Source organism: Malaclemys terrapin, chromosome 8, assembly GCF_027887155.1.
Source record: "Malaclemys terrapin pileata isolate rMalTer1 chromosome 8, rMalTer1.hap1, whole genome shotgun sequence".
NCBI lineage: Eukaryota > Metazoa > Chordata > Testudines > Emydidae > Malaclemys > Malaclemys terrapin.
The window spans coordinates 20,289,963-20,304,776 of NC_071512.1; the positions used below are offsets into that span (position 1 = coordinate 20,289,963).

The 14,814-nt window shown below is 46.3% G+C and overlaps 1 protein-coding gene across 1 annotated transcript in view; it reads right to left on the reverse strand.

Annotated features, from left to right (window-relative positions):
- Positions 1 to 6,798: 6,798 nt before the first annotated feature.
- The window catches only part of ERGIC1 (endoplasmic reticulum-golgi intermediate compartment 1), a 104,327-nt gene continuing 96,311 nt past the window's right edge, over positions 6,799 to 14,814 (reverse strand). Inside the window, exon 10 of the mRNA XM_054038204.1 lies at positions 6,799 to 8,816. Coding sequence (XP_053894179.1) covers positions 8,709 to 8,816 — 108 coding nt within the window. The 3' untranslated portion in view covers positions 6,799 to 8,708. The remainder of the gene's footprint in view (positions 8,817 to 14,814) is intronic.

The following is a 14,814-nucleotide window of genomic DNA, read 5'->3' on the forward strand; positions in this document are numbered from 1 at the left end:
TGAGCCTGGGGAGGAAAGGTGAGTAGCGCCACCAGGTGTTCGCCGAGCCCGACGGCACCTGCCGAAGACGGGCTACTGTTGCAAAAGCGAAAAGCAGCAGATGCTGTCCTAAGCCCCATTGAAATCAGGTTGCACAATAAGTGCTTGGTGCTGACGGGGAGCAGAGAACTGATCAGTATGCTGTAGCTCAGGGCTGGGCAAACTTTTTGGAGCGAGGGCCACATGGGGGAATAGAAATTGTACGGTGAGCTATGAACGCTCACAAAATTGGGGTTGGGGTGCAGGCTCCGGGGTGGGGATGGGGATAAGGAGTTTGGGATGAAGGATGGTGCTCCAGGCTGGGATTGAGGGGTTTAGAGGGTAGGAGGGGAATCAGGGTTGGGGGAGGGGGTTGGGGCTTGGGAAGAGGCTCAGGGGGTGAAGGCTCTGAGTGGCGCTTACTTCATGCGGCTCCCGGAAGCAGCGGCATGACCCTTCTCTGGCTCCTATGTGGAGGCACTGCTCGGTGGCTCTGCATGCTGCCCCATCCACAGGCACCGCCACTATAGCTCCCATGTAGGAGAGCATGTAGAAGCTGGAGCAGGGCCATGCTGTGGCTTCCAGGAGCTGCGCGCCAGCCGGAGCGGGGCTGAGCCTCGTGATGCGGCTTGCAGGCTGGCTTAAAACGGCTCGGCCCGCGGGACGTAGTTTGCCCACCCCTGCTGTAGCTATAGGGCATCCTTGCAAACACCGTCACGGACATTTACCAGTTCAGGCCCAAAAATCTAGGTGCATGGAGAAAAATTAAGTATGACTTCCACTTCCTCCTCACCCCCATTACAAAGTAAAAATCCATTTGCCTCACAAGTGGGAGAGCATCCTTTGAAGTGCCACTCCAGTGGGTGAGGGTTTTGGTGAGTTTAAAAAATAAATGGGTGGCAGGGAATATTAAGAAAATCACAATTTATATTCTCCATAATTACCACCATAAAAATAACTTAAGCCTTGGCTACACTTGCGAGTTACAGTGCAATAAAGCCTCCCCCCAGCGCTGTAACTCACTCCCCGTACACGCTGGCAAGGCACTTACAGCGCTGTATCTCCGTGGCTGCAGCGCTGCATATACTCCACCTCCCCGAGAGGAATACCATGTATTGTGCCGCTGCTGCGGCGCCAGTGTGGCCGCCCAATGCGCGGTGACTAGCCTCCAGAAGTATTCGTCAGTATCCCACAATGCCTGTTTTAGCCACTCCAGTCATCAGTTCAAACTCTACTGCCCTGGCCTCAGGTAACCAACTATGTGACCCACCCTTGACATTCCCCGGGAATTTTAAAAATCCCCTTCCTGTTTGCTCAGCCAGGCGTGGCGTGGCGTGCTGTGCTATCAGCGAATCTTTCCAGGTGACCATGCCTCCATGCGCCAAGTGAGCCCCAGCATGGAGCAATGGCGAGTTGCTGGACCTCATCAGTGTTTGGGGGGAGGAAGCTGTCCAGTCCCAGCTGCGCTCCAGCCGTAGGAATTACGATACCTTCAGGAAGGTATCGAAAGACATCATGGAATGGGGCCATGCTGTGCAGTATTAAAGTGAAGGAGCTGCGGAGTGCCTACTGCAAAGCCCCCGATGCAAACAGTTACCTCCAACCCACTTTCCCCAACTTCCGGGTTCTTCACGCCCCAGCTGCCTCCAACACCCAGCCCTGAAAACCACGACCCTTACCCTCTGCACTCAACCCCCATCACCATGCAGTGTAGCTATCCTGAAGTGCAGCACTCACTGCACAGCACACCAGACAGGACATACACGAATCTGTGATTGTACCGTTCCCCACTCCACCCCCTTGCCCTTTCTGATTCCCAAGTAGTTGTGTTTCTTTTCAATACATGGATTTTTTGGCTTTGAAAATATTCTTTATTATTGCATAAAGTAAAAGATTCCTTAGCCCAAGAAATAAACAGGCACTGTAAGTCTGCTTAGCAAACACTGATTCCTAAAGATTGGAACTATTGTGCTTCACTCCCGTGCAGGGCACCAGATATCACTGCTGGTTTTCAGCCTCAAATTGCTCCTTCAAGGCATCCCTAATCCTTGCAGCCCCGCGCTGGGCCCCTGTAATAGCCCTGCTCTCTGGCTCTGCAAATTCAGCCTCCAGGTGTTGAACCTCGGAGGTCCATGCCTGAGTGAAGCTTTCACCCTTCCCTTCACAAATATTATGGAGGGTACAGCACGCGGATATAACCGCGGAGATGTTGTGTTCGGCCAAGTCCAGTTTCCCATACAGAGATCGCCAGTGGCCCTTTAAACGGCCAAAGGCACACTCCACAGTCATTTGGCATTGGCTCAGCCTGTAGTTGAACCGTTCCTTGCTGCTGTCAAGGCTCCCTGTGTAGGGTTTTATGAGCCACGGCATTAACGGGTAAGTGGGATCTCCAGGGATCATAATGGGCATTTCAACTTCCCCTACTGTGATCTTCCGCTCTGGGAAAAAAGTCCAGGCCTGCATCTTCCTGAACAGCCAAGTGTTCCGAAAGATGCATGCGTCATGCACCTTTCCTGGCCAGCATGTGTTATTGTCAATGAAACTCCCACGGTGATCCACAAGCGCCTGGAGAACCATAGAGAAATACCCCTTCCAATTAACATACTCAGATGCTAGGTGGGGTGGTGCCAGAATAGGAATATGCGTCTCATCTATCGCCCCTCCACAGTTAGGGAAACCCATTTGTGCAAAGCCATCCACTATGTCCTGCATGTTACCCAGAGTCACGGTTCTTCTGAGTAGGATGCAATTAATGGCCTTGCAAACTTGCATCAACACGATTCCAATGGTCGACTTTCCCACTCCAAACTGGTCTGCGACCGACCGGTAGGTGTCTGGAGTTGCTAGCTTCCAGATTGCAATAGCCACCCGCTTCTCCTGTGGCAGGGCAGCTCTCAATCTCGTGTGCTTGCGCTGCAGGGTGGGGGCAAGCTCCTCACATAGTCCCATGAAAGTGGCTTTTCTCATCCAAAAGTTCTGCAGCCACTGCTCGTCATTCCAGACTTCCATGACGATGTGATCCCACCACTCGGTGCTTGTTTCCAGAGTCCAAAAACGGCATTCCATGGTGCTGAGCATGTCCGTGAATGCCACAAGCAATTTCGTGTCGTACGCATTACGCGGCTCGATAGCATCGTCTGACTCCTCACTCTCACTTTGGATCTTAAGGAATAGTTCGACAGCCAAACGTGATGCATTTCCCGCAGACAGATCGCGCTGCACAGAAACCATTGAAAGATGGTACCAAAGGTGGACGGAAACAAAGGGATTTCTGGGATGCGAAGCGATGCATCACGGGGCGGTGGGACAGGACCCAGAATCCCCTGCACCCACGCCCCCTTCCCACAATCCATGGCGCCAGAATGGTAAGAGGTGCTCTGTGGGATAGCTGCCCATAATGCACCGCTCCCAATGGTGCTGCAATTGCCACAAATGTGGCCACGACAGTGCGCTGGCAGCTGTCAATGTGGACAGACTGCAGCGCTTTCCCTACTCAGCTGTACGAAGACAGGTTTAACTCACAGCGCTGTACAGCTGCAAGTGTAGCCAAGGCCTTACCTGCATGCTGTACAGACACCCTTGAACTGCAGCAGTATTCAGTAAAGCTAATATTAGGTCGGCTACAGCCATAGTTGAATGTATTTTGATGCAAATAATTTCACTGTGATGGGAGGTAATGCCAGGTCATTAAAATCTGCAAAGCACTGTTTGCACAGCCATTTGGAACAATCCCTTGAGCCTGGCTCAATAGACTTTGGCTAGCAGGGCTTGTATAAGTGCTCTAGATGTACGTATATAGTACAGACAGCACTTTGAAATGGCCATTTGTGCTGGAGCTTGGGCTCTGAAACCTAAGGGAGGGATGGGTATCAGCGCCACTGCTGGAGCTTCAACTTCAATGTGCTGTCTATGCTGCTATTTTTAGAGTACTAGCATGAGCCCCGCTACCCCAACTGTGTCAGCCTGGCTTAGAAGGCTTGCTCCAGACTGCTGTGTAGACATACCCTAAGAGATCTTCAAATGAAAAGCACTATAGAAGCATGACTGTGTTTTGCCCTACCTGATGGGGCCACTTGTAAACTGATAGGTTGTAGTACTCAGATAAATAAAAACAGCTTCTGTAATACTCTCAATTTTCTTTTTAGCAGTATAGTGAGTTCATACACAGGATTGTCACTTCTGGAAACCTGGGTTCAACCCAGGCTTGAGGTCAACTGCAAGCTAGCAGAGCCTGATCCCTTCTCAGTATTTTGAACTGTCACACATGTATAGATATTAATAAACAATATGAAAGTTAAAGGGGATGTGGTAACTCAAACAAGACAATGATCTTTGTCTACATAATTCGATTTTATAAACACCTCTTCTCTTCAGCCTGACAAACTGTCTGGCCTAATCAAGGCCGGTGCAACCCATTCGGCGACCTAGGCGGTTGCGTAGGGCACTAACATTTGGGGGGTGGCGACCGTGGCGGCCGGATCTTTGGCTGCCCCGGTCATCGGTGGTATTTCGGGGGCGGGACCTGCCGCCGCCTCTGTTGGGGGCGGCATTTCAGGGGCGGGACCTTCCGCCGCCTAGGGCAGCAAAAAAGCTGGCGGCGCTCCTGGGCCTAATTAACACAGTGGTTCAATCAATCATTACAACCCTGTATTGCAAAGGATTTAAAGAAAGAGAAAAGTGCTTTTATACAGCAAGATACATATTGAAAAGGGTCAGTCACGGAAGGTTCTGAGCACAACGTGCATTGTGCTGAGCAAACACACTACTTCCACTAAAGTCAACTGGAGTTGAGGAGACTGAGGACCTCCAAGATTGAGCCCTACCTATTTTTATGCCCTGGTAGTGAGTCAGCGTCAATTAAAATTCAAGGAGGCTGCCTACTATTTCAACTTTCCACCCAGGTCAGAATGCTTACAATGATTTCACTGTACACAGCTCATGAAAATAAACAAAACATTTACAAATGAAAAACCCCATCAAACTTGGTCTTGCAAGGCTAGTGGAATGAGAGGCAAATGGAAGTGAAATTTTATGTGGTGATTACATCCAAAAAGACAATGTTCTTTTAATGTAAAGGCTGCTAAGTCAAGCACTCAAAAGTTAGGAAATGCTAGAATTAAAATTGCCTGTGCAACCCTGATTTGGCACCTTTATGCATATGCATTGTGAGAACCTTTAATTATATGATTGCACGCTATTTTTTCCACAGGGCCCTGCGTCATTCAGTGAACCTTTGTATCCAAAACTTTTTAAAAAATAAATAAAGCAGTCTGAGGCAGATAGCCAGCAAGGAAAATTTTAACCTGAACCATCTTTTTATGGCAAAGTTATAAGCAACTGAAAACTGGGTCTTAGTATAACGAACAGCATTTGGGAACCTTAAGTATAGATGTCGGTACCTGAACTGCCTATAATGAATATTCAGTGATCTGACTTAGACCAGCTGGTACTCTGTTAAACCCTGGTTTGCAAAACATCTGCAAACAGACATGCACAAACCTCTTCTGAGTATTTGTTTCCACCACTTCCAAACACTAGCACCACAAGAGAGCCCCGTTTCCCATTTTCCTTAGCACTCCACGTACATTTGAGGCAACACCATAAGGCTGTGGACTTTTCATGGATCTGGGAACTGAAACCCTGGTTGCTCCAGGGCCTTAAGCAAAACTCTCTGGGCCCCCATTTCTTCAACTGTGTGATAGGGATAATGCAGGTTTCAGGGGGCCTATGAGGATTATTTAGTTACTGCAGAGATTAACATCTTAAAAAGTGCTAAATATTTATTTCTGGGGATGTCCCTCCAAGAAACGGTCAAATCAGTATTTTGATGGTGGTACATGTAAAAGCAAAGTGAGGGGAATGGAAACGGAGTATCTATGAATGTAACAGCTTTGTGGAAACTTCTGCTTGAATTTTAGGGTATGCTGGTTAGACATCAGACTAGTGGGATTCCACTGACTCTTTTCTTGCCACTATGGCTTGGTTGAGTTTTGTTTTCATTATTATTTAAAATATCACTAACAGTTAACTCATTTTAACTGGTGTCTCCTAGTGTATGGAAACAAAACAGAATAAAAGGGGGGGTGGGAGGGGAGGAGAGACTTCTACTGTAAAAGCCAAGTGGATGCTACAAGTCACCTTCTCTTTTGAGAGAGATGAACAGCAAACTCCTTTATTAAACATATTCTGACATCTGGTTTCATGTTACCAAAATATGGGTCAGCTACAGCAAAGGGATGGGGATGCCCAGAACATACAGCAGCATTGGTTTGGCAAAGCTTGAGAGGGTGTGGATCCATTGCCTAGAGACAGGTCTGAGCTGTGATGTCAAAATCTGGACATTCCCTTTTTCCAAATTCATCTGGAGTTTGGAAGGCTGTTGGGGCTCTACCTCTAGCAAAAACTGAACTCACTAGCACAGCTCTTTGACTGGGTTATTTCAGTGGATTGTTTTGGAAAGAAAGCAGGGAAGCTGAAACCTATTTGAAAACCAACACAGCCCAACTGGCTGTCCTATAGCCAAGGACCTCCGTTTTTGAAGTGTGGGACAAAGATGCACTGTGAAAGATGCTAAAATCCTTTTAATTCTTTAATCCAACAGGCTCTGAGCAAAAATTCACCAAACGTAAGAGGAAAAACGAGGACATATTTGCTTTAAGCTTTGGCTGGGAATAGTGAATTAGAGGAAATTCCTCAGCAGAACTGATCATACTAGAAAAATCCCATGTTCCCGCTGCAAAGCAACCACCACCAAGTGGGCAAAAACACACGAACACACACTAAAATGAAGACAAATGTACTGTTTTCAACTTGATTTCTATAAATGGAAAAAAATGTATAAAATCCATCCATACATTAACAGATACAGGAAGTTACAAGATCCAATTCACACCTAAAATAATAGCAATCAGTCCATTAAAAAAACAGGGGAAATTCCACTGCTGTAATTTTGCAGAAGTTACTACAGGGCAGGTACCAAAAGTTTTTCAATACGATTAAAAATTATTGGCTATCTTCCCTACTTCTAAAGCAATGAGACAATTTCAACAGACACATACTGGGCAGATTGAAATGTTTCTGACTCTTGCATCAATGTGGACTATTCAAGATGCATATAATTACAATGTTCTATTTGGACACTTTCACCTTCAGAAGAGGGCTAAGGACAATAGACACTACTCCAAAGAAAGCCTTAACCCGTTCCAGAATCTGTAAAGTTGACACACTTGGGGTTTATTGTTTTATGATTTGCAGCCACCCGGGAACACCCAAAATGTGTGTCCCCTCAGGTCACGCAATTCACACATTGTGCAAGGATTGAAGGGATGTTTAGGGGCATATGGAGAACACATGGTGGGTAAGTCCAGTTCCCAGTGGACTGACAGATGTTCACATCACATACAAACTGTATCTGACAGAAAGTCTCCTCTCATACTCCCATTTGTTGGAGGTCTCAGACAGGTCAAGAATTAAATGAAGGGCCTGGAAACTGAGCTACCCTTTCATGCTTAGGGTTTAGGAATACTGGCAGGAGCCAGTCTGTGAGGAAAGCTTGCCCCATTACTGCCTGAGCGGTCTCTGTGAGTAGACAGAGGACTTCAGTAACTGCCAGTCTAGGGCTGGTTCAGTTTATTAAAAAAAAAAAAAAAAAAAAGTGCTGGGAATGCAGGCACCTCAAAATTCCAAAGGACAGGCTTATTGTTTTTACAGGTGTGCATCACATACACAGACAGCACAAGGCATCAAGCTGTGTACATCCACCCAAAACAGCACAGCATTTCTATGAACAAGTAGTATGGGTGACCCTTTCCAAATAAATCAAATCAAATTGCAGACTCCAAACTAGGTGGTCTGTGTTTAAAAAAAGGCAGGAGAAAAGGATACAAAGCTAGTGTTGCAATGACAACTATTCCCCTTCAAAACAAAAGGCAACATAAAATAGTGTTACTCAATTTGGCCATCTGTAAACACAAGACTGGATATTCAGTTATTGGGAAGAAATGAAAATATTTTTACATCCAAAAAGAGTACAAGAGAGGCTGTCCCCTTCCCCAGTTACAGATAGTTTACCCAGGAGAAGGTGGTTGGGGAAAGGTTTAATCATATTTGCTCATTTCATCTAGACCAGGTCATACCTACAGAGGAGCTTTTCAATAAAAAAGAAAACACCTTGAAGTCATTTTTGCCTCTCTCTCTCCTTTGGATTGCTATGAGGACTAAACACTTTCCATTCTTCATCAATGGACACATCACTCTTTTTGGCACTGTGGGTAGAATTTCTTCTAATACGTAATTTTGCCTTATAAAATACATGATTGTCTAGTCATGCAATTCCAATAGCATGAAAGAGCTGGAAGAGAATTCACATATCTTTGCAAACCCTACATAAGGGACCCTCCTGACACTAGTGTTACTCTATAGGATCCTGGAGAGTTAATTCATAAATGCAATTTCTACATTAGAAACCTTTTGGGGTTTTTTGCGAGGAGGGGATTGATGTCTCAGAGCTTTGAAATGTAGACAGATTTTTGATTTGTTGAAAAAAGAGCTTCACCAAATAACTTGACTAAAGAATAATGTATTGATTCAATCAAATAGAAGAAACAGAAACAGGTGTGTGTGTGTGTGTGTGGGGGGGGGGTTCTCATTCTTTACTCCTGCCCCTGGAGCCTTGAATAATGGTTTCATCGCTACTGCATTTTCCCTAATTGGATCTTCTTCCAGGCTTCAGAGGCTGTGAAAATGCACGAGTCAAGGATCCCAGCTACAGTAAACGTTCCTCCAATAATGGCACAAATCTGAAATTTACAAAAAGAGAGAGAGTTTAGGGATTTGTTGATGATGAGACAGACCTTCACACAGCTTGAAACCCAGAGAAAAGGTAAGTGCTTACAGTTATTGTACTTGATGGAGTCAATGGGTTATTTTGAGGGGGATCAATGCTGGGGAGATGGTTACATGTCAAGGAATGGGAACTACCAGTCCTGTTGAAGGGGAAAGGAACTTCTTCACAACACTATTAGCCCATTCTCTCTGCCAGCCCTACTCAAGGATGAAGTTACCACATTAAACACAATGTCACTCATTTGGTGTGTACTTACAAGAGTCCCCTCTTTATCCCCAGTATCACAAATACAATTGGATTTTCCTCTGGAGTGTACCTTGATCCCACTTTGTCTGAACCCCCTACTTCTGTTATCTACTTGAGTAAGTACCCAGCCCCTTCATACTCCAGGTCCATGTATAAGACCATTTAAAATAGCTTAAATCTGCTACATTTTAATCCAGTAGCTACCCCAAGAAATACTCCAAGGATTCATCACAGTGCTGACATCAGGACACATCAGTCATTGCTTTTGAAATGTGCACCTACTATATAGGGGAGCTCCAAAGCATGCCCTCACTGTTCCCCAGCCCATCTCAGAGAGTGTTAATATACTAGCACAAGGAAGAAAAGAATTTAAGGCAAAGGAATCTGACGCACCAGCTTCTATCATATGTTCCAATAAAAAGTACAGCTCATCTCAAATGTCTAATAAAGTCTCTTTATTTGTCTCTCCTTTGTCCCTTCCCATACTCTGCCACTATTCCAGAGACAAATATCTGAGCAGCCTCCCAAGACAGTGGCAGAAACTCTATCACTTAGCACACGTTAAATACGTCTGGACAGAACACTAAAAAATGTGCCACAAGGAACAATGCTGCATTGGCCCCCAAGGAACGGGAAAGACTTGTCACATCATAAATCCAGCTCTAACTTTCAGGATTCTGTGGTATGAATGTCTCTTCCCCTGGATGTAGGCAGTGTCGCTGTAGCCATGTTGGTCCCAGGATATTAAAGAGACAAGGTGGGTGAGGCAATATATTTTATTGGACCAATTTCTGCTGGTGAGCGAGACAACCAGGTAACCAGAATAGCTCTGTGTAGCTCAAAAGCTTGTCTCGCTCACCAACAGAACTTGGTCCAATTAAGTTACTACCTCATCCACCTTGTCTTCCTCTAGATCATCTTCTACTTAGAGTAGCCCTCTGGAATCTCACTACTCTCCCTTCCTGCTGACTCACTGGCCTGGTGGTGATTCTGTCCCTCCACACACTCACCTCACTTTGGTGTTCTGTCCCTCTATAGTCTTACAATTGATGGTACAATAGCCTTTCCTAATGCAACTCTTATTGACTGAAACAGCCTTGCTCTGCTTCATAGACTCAGCTATTTTCAAATCTCAGCAGAAAAAAATCTCTTCTCCCTTATGGCTCTTAAATCCCCCATTCCCCACCTACTAACTTTAGCATGATGGCTTTTAACTAGGCGTGGCAGGATTTGATATAAATGGTTAGTTGACAGTAAAAGTCAATTTCACCTGACACTCTAAAATATCCATCGGTAACAATCAGCAAATGCAGCCTCCCTCGCACCTTGTGCCTGCAAAGATCCAGTGACACCGGCCCCACCGCCAAGCATAGAGCCCCCTACCACCAAGCTGTCATGGCCCCACTCACTCACTCACTGGCTGGGAGCGTGGGGGGCTATCCCCAGGGAGGAGCCATTCAACAGCAGGATGGCCTCCCCTGTGGCCAGGGACTCGACCTCCGCTTTGCCCTGCCAGGACTGCAACCGTTCCCGCACCTTGTGCTTGCAGGGATCCAGAGCCACTAGCCCTGCAGGGTGCCCCTTGCAGCCCTGCTGTCATGGCCCCCTGCAGTCCCGCTATCAATGCCCCACCATGGTTGCACAGGGAGCCCCCTGCAGCACTGCTGTGAAACTGACTGATTTGAAATAAATGTTCAATCAATCAGAAAAGGTTAAAAATAAAAATCTGTATCAGCCACTGAACTTACAAAAAAATAAAAATCAAATTCTGGCAAGCCGACTTTTAATTTAGTCACCACACAACATCTGTCCGCTGCAGCTTTCTATCATCCATAGCAGTCTGCCTTCCCTTATTTATTGTAGAGCATTTTGCAATGCAGGGCGAACGTGTGTTGTTCAGCTCGTAAAGGATGGAGACTAATAAGAGACAGAGCTGGCAGCGACACAATAGTTAAGGCTACCTAACACTTTCCATTGTAAGAGCCCATTTTCAGTTGTTTATGACTTTGCCAAACTAACTGTTCAGGCTGAAGTTTTCCCATGCTGGGTGGAAGCGTGCGGGACTCACCCCTGCGGCACCTCCTGCTGGTTGTCTCCAGGAATTAGCTCTGCCAGCCTTGGAGCGTCCTCTGCAGGCCAGTGATCCACCTTGCCACTGGCCCCGGGTCCCTCCCAAAACCCTGGTGCCCCTTTCTCTGGGTGCTGCCCCCCAACAATACCCCCACAGTTCTGGGTCTCCCCCTCCCAGGGGAACCCCCACCCACTATCCCCACTTCGCCTCAGTCTTGGCTACTGCCCAGTCTCCATCTAGCCCCCGTTCACTGGAGCAGACTGCAGTATCAGCCACTCATCACAGGCAAAGGGGTTCGGACCTGCTGCCTCTGCCTACCCGTGGGCTGCCCCTTTGCAACCCAGTACCCAGTTGGCCTTACCCTAGGCCTGCAGCCTGGGGGGTTTCCAGGCCGGAGCTCCCCAGCTCCTCTTGCCTTCCCCCAGCCCTGCTCCACCTTAGGTACCCAGGTATGCTCCCTAGCAGTCAGGCCCTTCTCCCTCTAAAGGCAGAGAGAAAGTGTTTGCTTGAGCTCCCTGCTGAAGCCTTTATAGGGCCAGCTGGGTCCTAATTGGGGCATGGCCCTAACTGAGCCTGCTTCCCACTCAGCCTGGGCTATTCTCCCAGCCCTGTCAGGGCTGGAGCGGGTAACCACCCTGCTACACTGGGTGTCTAACTCAGGCTGAATTATTGAATTAATTAAATCAATCAACACAAAAGGAAAGAAAAACAAGCTTAGGGGAAAATGTTTTTCCAGTGTTAAACTCACAACTATTTCACTGAGAAGCTTTAGCTCCTTCATGCTTTGGAGCAAGGACTAGAAATTTCACAGGAGAGTTGCCTTGGAAGTCAGAGGTGTTTCTTGGTGTCCCTATGAAAATGTACCCAATTTGTCTGAATTCTAAGCCTTGGAAAATCACCAATTGTACTTTCTCACTAGAAGTTTGCTAAGAGCTTGACAGCAAAATTCTCTGAACATTCCATCCCCACAGAGCTCTGTAGCAATTGTGCTGAGCATACTCCACCCCGCCCAGACCTCACAGCATTCTCTGGCCTGGGGCTGAGCAGGACTTTCTTTGCAACTGCTCCTCACAGCTGGTGGGGGGCACTGTGGTGCCCAGCACCGGAACTGAGACCATGGCGACTGCCTTTCCTGTGCTCTCAGTACTCCCACTGCTGGTGCCCAGGCAGCATGGAGAAGAAGGAAACTTGACCCGACCCGGGGAGGGTCGAGGATTAAAGTGAAGGCAGGAGCAGAGGAGGAATGTGACAGAAGGGAACAATTTGGGGAGGGCTGGGGACATGCTAGGGGACAGAATCAGAAGAATCCGTAATTACTAGAGCATATTCTTCTCCAGAACCTTGGATTCCAGAGTCCCAATATTCCTCTGTTGGCAAATACCTGTAAAACCACTAATACAGTGTGTCTCATCACATTCTAGTAGCTGGTCCACACAGCAATAGCAGGTCATAATCATCTATCACTTAATTAGCTTAAAGGGCAGATGTCTGTACTGTGGAACTAATGGTTCCAATTGTGCCGATGGCCCATGTTGGAAAGGGTCAATATGGTTCTACATGGGTTTTTTTCCAAATTGCTTTTTGAAAAATGTGGGAAATTACATGAAAAACCCTATGTTAAAAGAACACTTAAGTTTAATAGTCACATACTCAAAAATTAGGAAACAGCAGCATTAAGGTTGCTCACGCAACCCTAATTCCCCCCCCCGCCCACTCTATCTACATATATATGAACTTTGATATAGTTTTTAATTACATGATCACATTCTATTTTTCACAAGACCCCTGCCTCATTCAGGCACAGGATGGATGGAGTTCCAGGAATGAATCAGGGCTGTCTAGTGAATGAGACTGTTGGCCCCGCCTGCTTCATTTGTTACAGAAGTTGCAAAGTGTGCGGTAAATGAGGCAGGGGACTACAAGAAAAAATAAGTAGTGGGTTTTATGGTTAAGGAATTCAAATGCCATCTTGGAGAAATGGATTCTTATTCCTACCTCTACCAGAGGTTCCTATGTGATGCTGGGCAAGTCACAACCCAACTTTTCACAGGGGGCCACTAGCTGTGTGTTCCTCATTTTCTGAGTGCCCACCTTGAATCACTTGGGGCCTGATTTGTTGAAATGCTGAGTGCTCACAGCTGTGGCTAAAATTAATAGAAACTGTTTTGTGAACATCTAAAATGTTAAGTACTCTGAAAAGTCAGGCCCTGTGTGTCTTAGTGAGGGCATCCAAAATTAGTAGACAAGTTTGGCCTTCATATCTCTTTTATATCAATATATCTCCTTTATACTGCTTCAGCTCCCCATCTGTAAAATGGGGTTGATACCAACCTTGCTACAGAGGGATGCTGTGAGGATAAAATTAATAAATATTTGTGAAGCATTCAATACTAAAATGATGCGCACCATAGAAAAGCCCATGAGGAAATTAATAATTTTGTATTCAGTGCTAGGTTTAAATTGTATGCAGTAAATAAGTCATGGGTCAGACCTGAATGATGGGGATAAAAAGAAATATTCAATAGATATCCCATCAGTGAGCACCATCCATCCTGGGCAACGAATGAGGCAGTAAAAATAGTATGTGATCATGTAATGAAAGACTGTATAATAATGCATACACACAAGGGGCCCAAATTAAAGTTGCTAAGATTTCTAACTTATGTGTGCTTGCCTTTGCAACCTTAATATTCTTTTAATGTAGTCTTTTTGTATGTCATTCAGAGTGCAGCCTGGGGTGGCTCACTGAACAATAGTGACTCTTGGAGCTGGTGAAAGGTGAACAAACTTGCAATGCTTCATTTGCTCAGGAAGAGGGAGGATTTGGACATGTGCCGGATCCTAGAGATGGATGGGAAAATGGAATAAGATTATTTAAAGCTTCAGGGCAATGGGTCAGCAGCTATAGGGAAGTTAGCTGTGCAACTTCCCTGGGAGGGAGCCAACCCCGATTTGGGCCTATTGCACCATATCCGATTTGCCACAGAACAAATCCCACTGGTACGCCACACAGACGAGCAGCAGTGGCTGAGTTAGGCAAGGAGTTTGTTACAGTAATAAACAGCTCTAATGATAGACTAATGATGAGAGAGGGCAGTGGGGAAGAAATCACTCATTTATAAACATATTTATAACCAATGATATTTGTGTCCTATGAGCTCAGTGAAACAGCAAGATGCCTCAATGACGGTGGGCCCGGGTGATGTGTTTCTTGCAGCACAGCTGGCATTCTGGCAGATGAAAGCCTCAGAAACCAGAGCACCCGTCGGAGACTTAATTCATATTTTTGGGGAGCGAGTACACTCTTCGCACTCTGCCCCCCTCCCTTGCCAATGTGACGCATGGTGACTTTTCAGGGAAAGTGACAGCTGAGGTGGTTGGCTATTTCAGTCCACAGGGAATCAGCTGACAGGAGATTTTACACCACAAAAAAATGCTTTTAGAGTTTGCATCAGATGGTAGGAAAATCTGACTTTAGTGCCACCACGCAAGGGGGAAAAAACCCCCACAGAAAAATACATATTAATCTGCACAGCTCTGTACCGTTGAGTGCTTATGACTCACACACACCTGGCATTTGTTTGCACTCTGCCTCCCAGCACACACACAGCTTTTGAGCTTGCTGTGACCAACA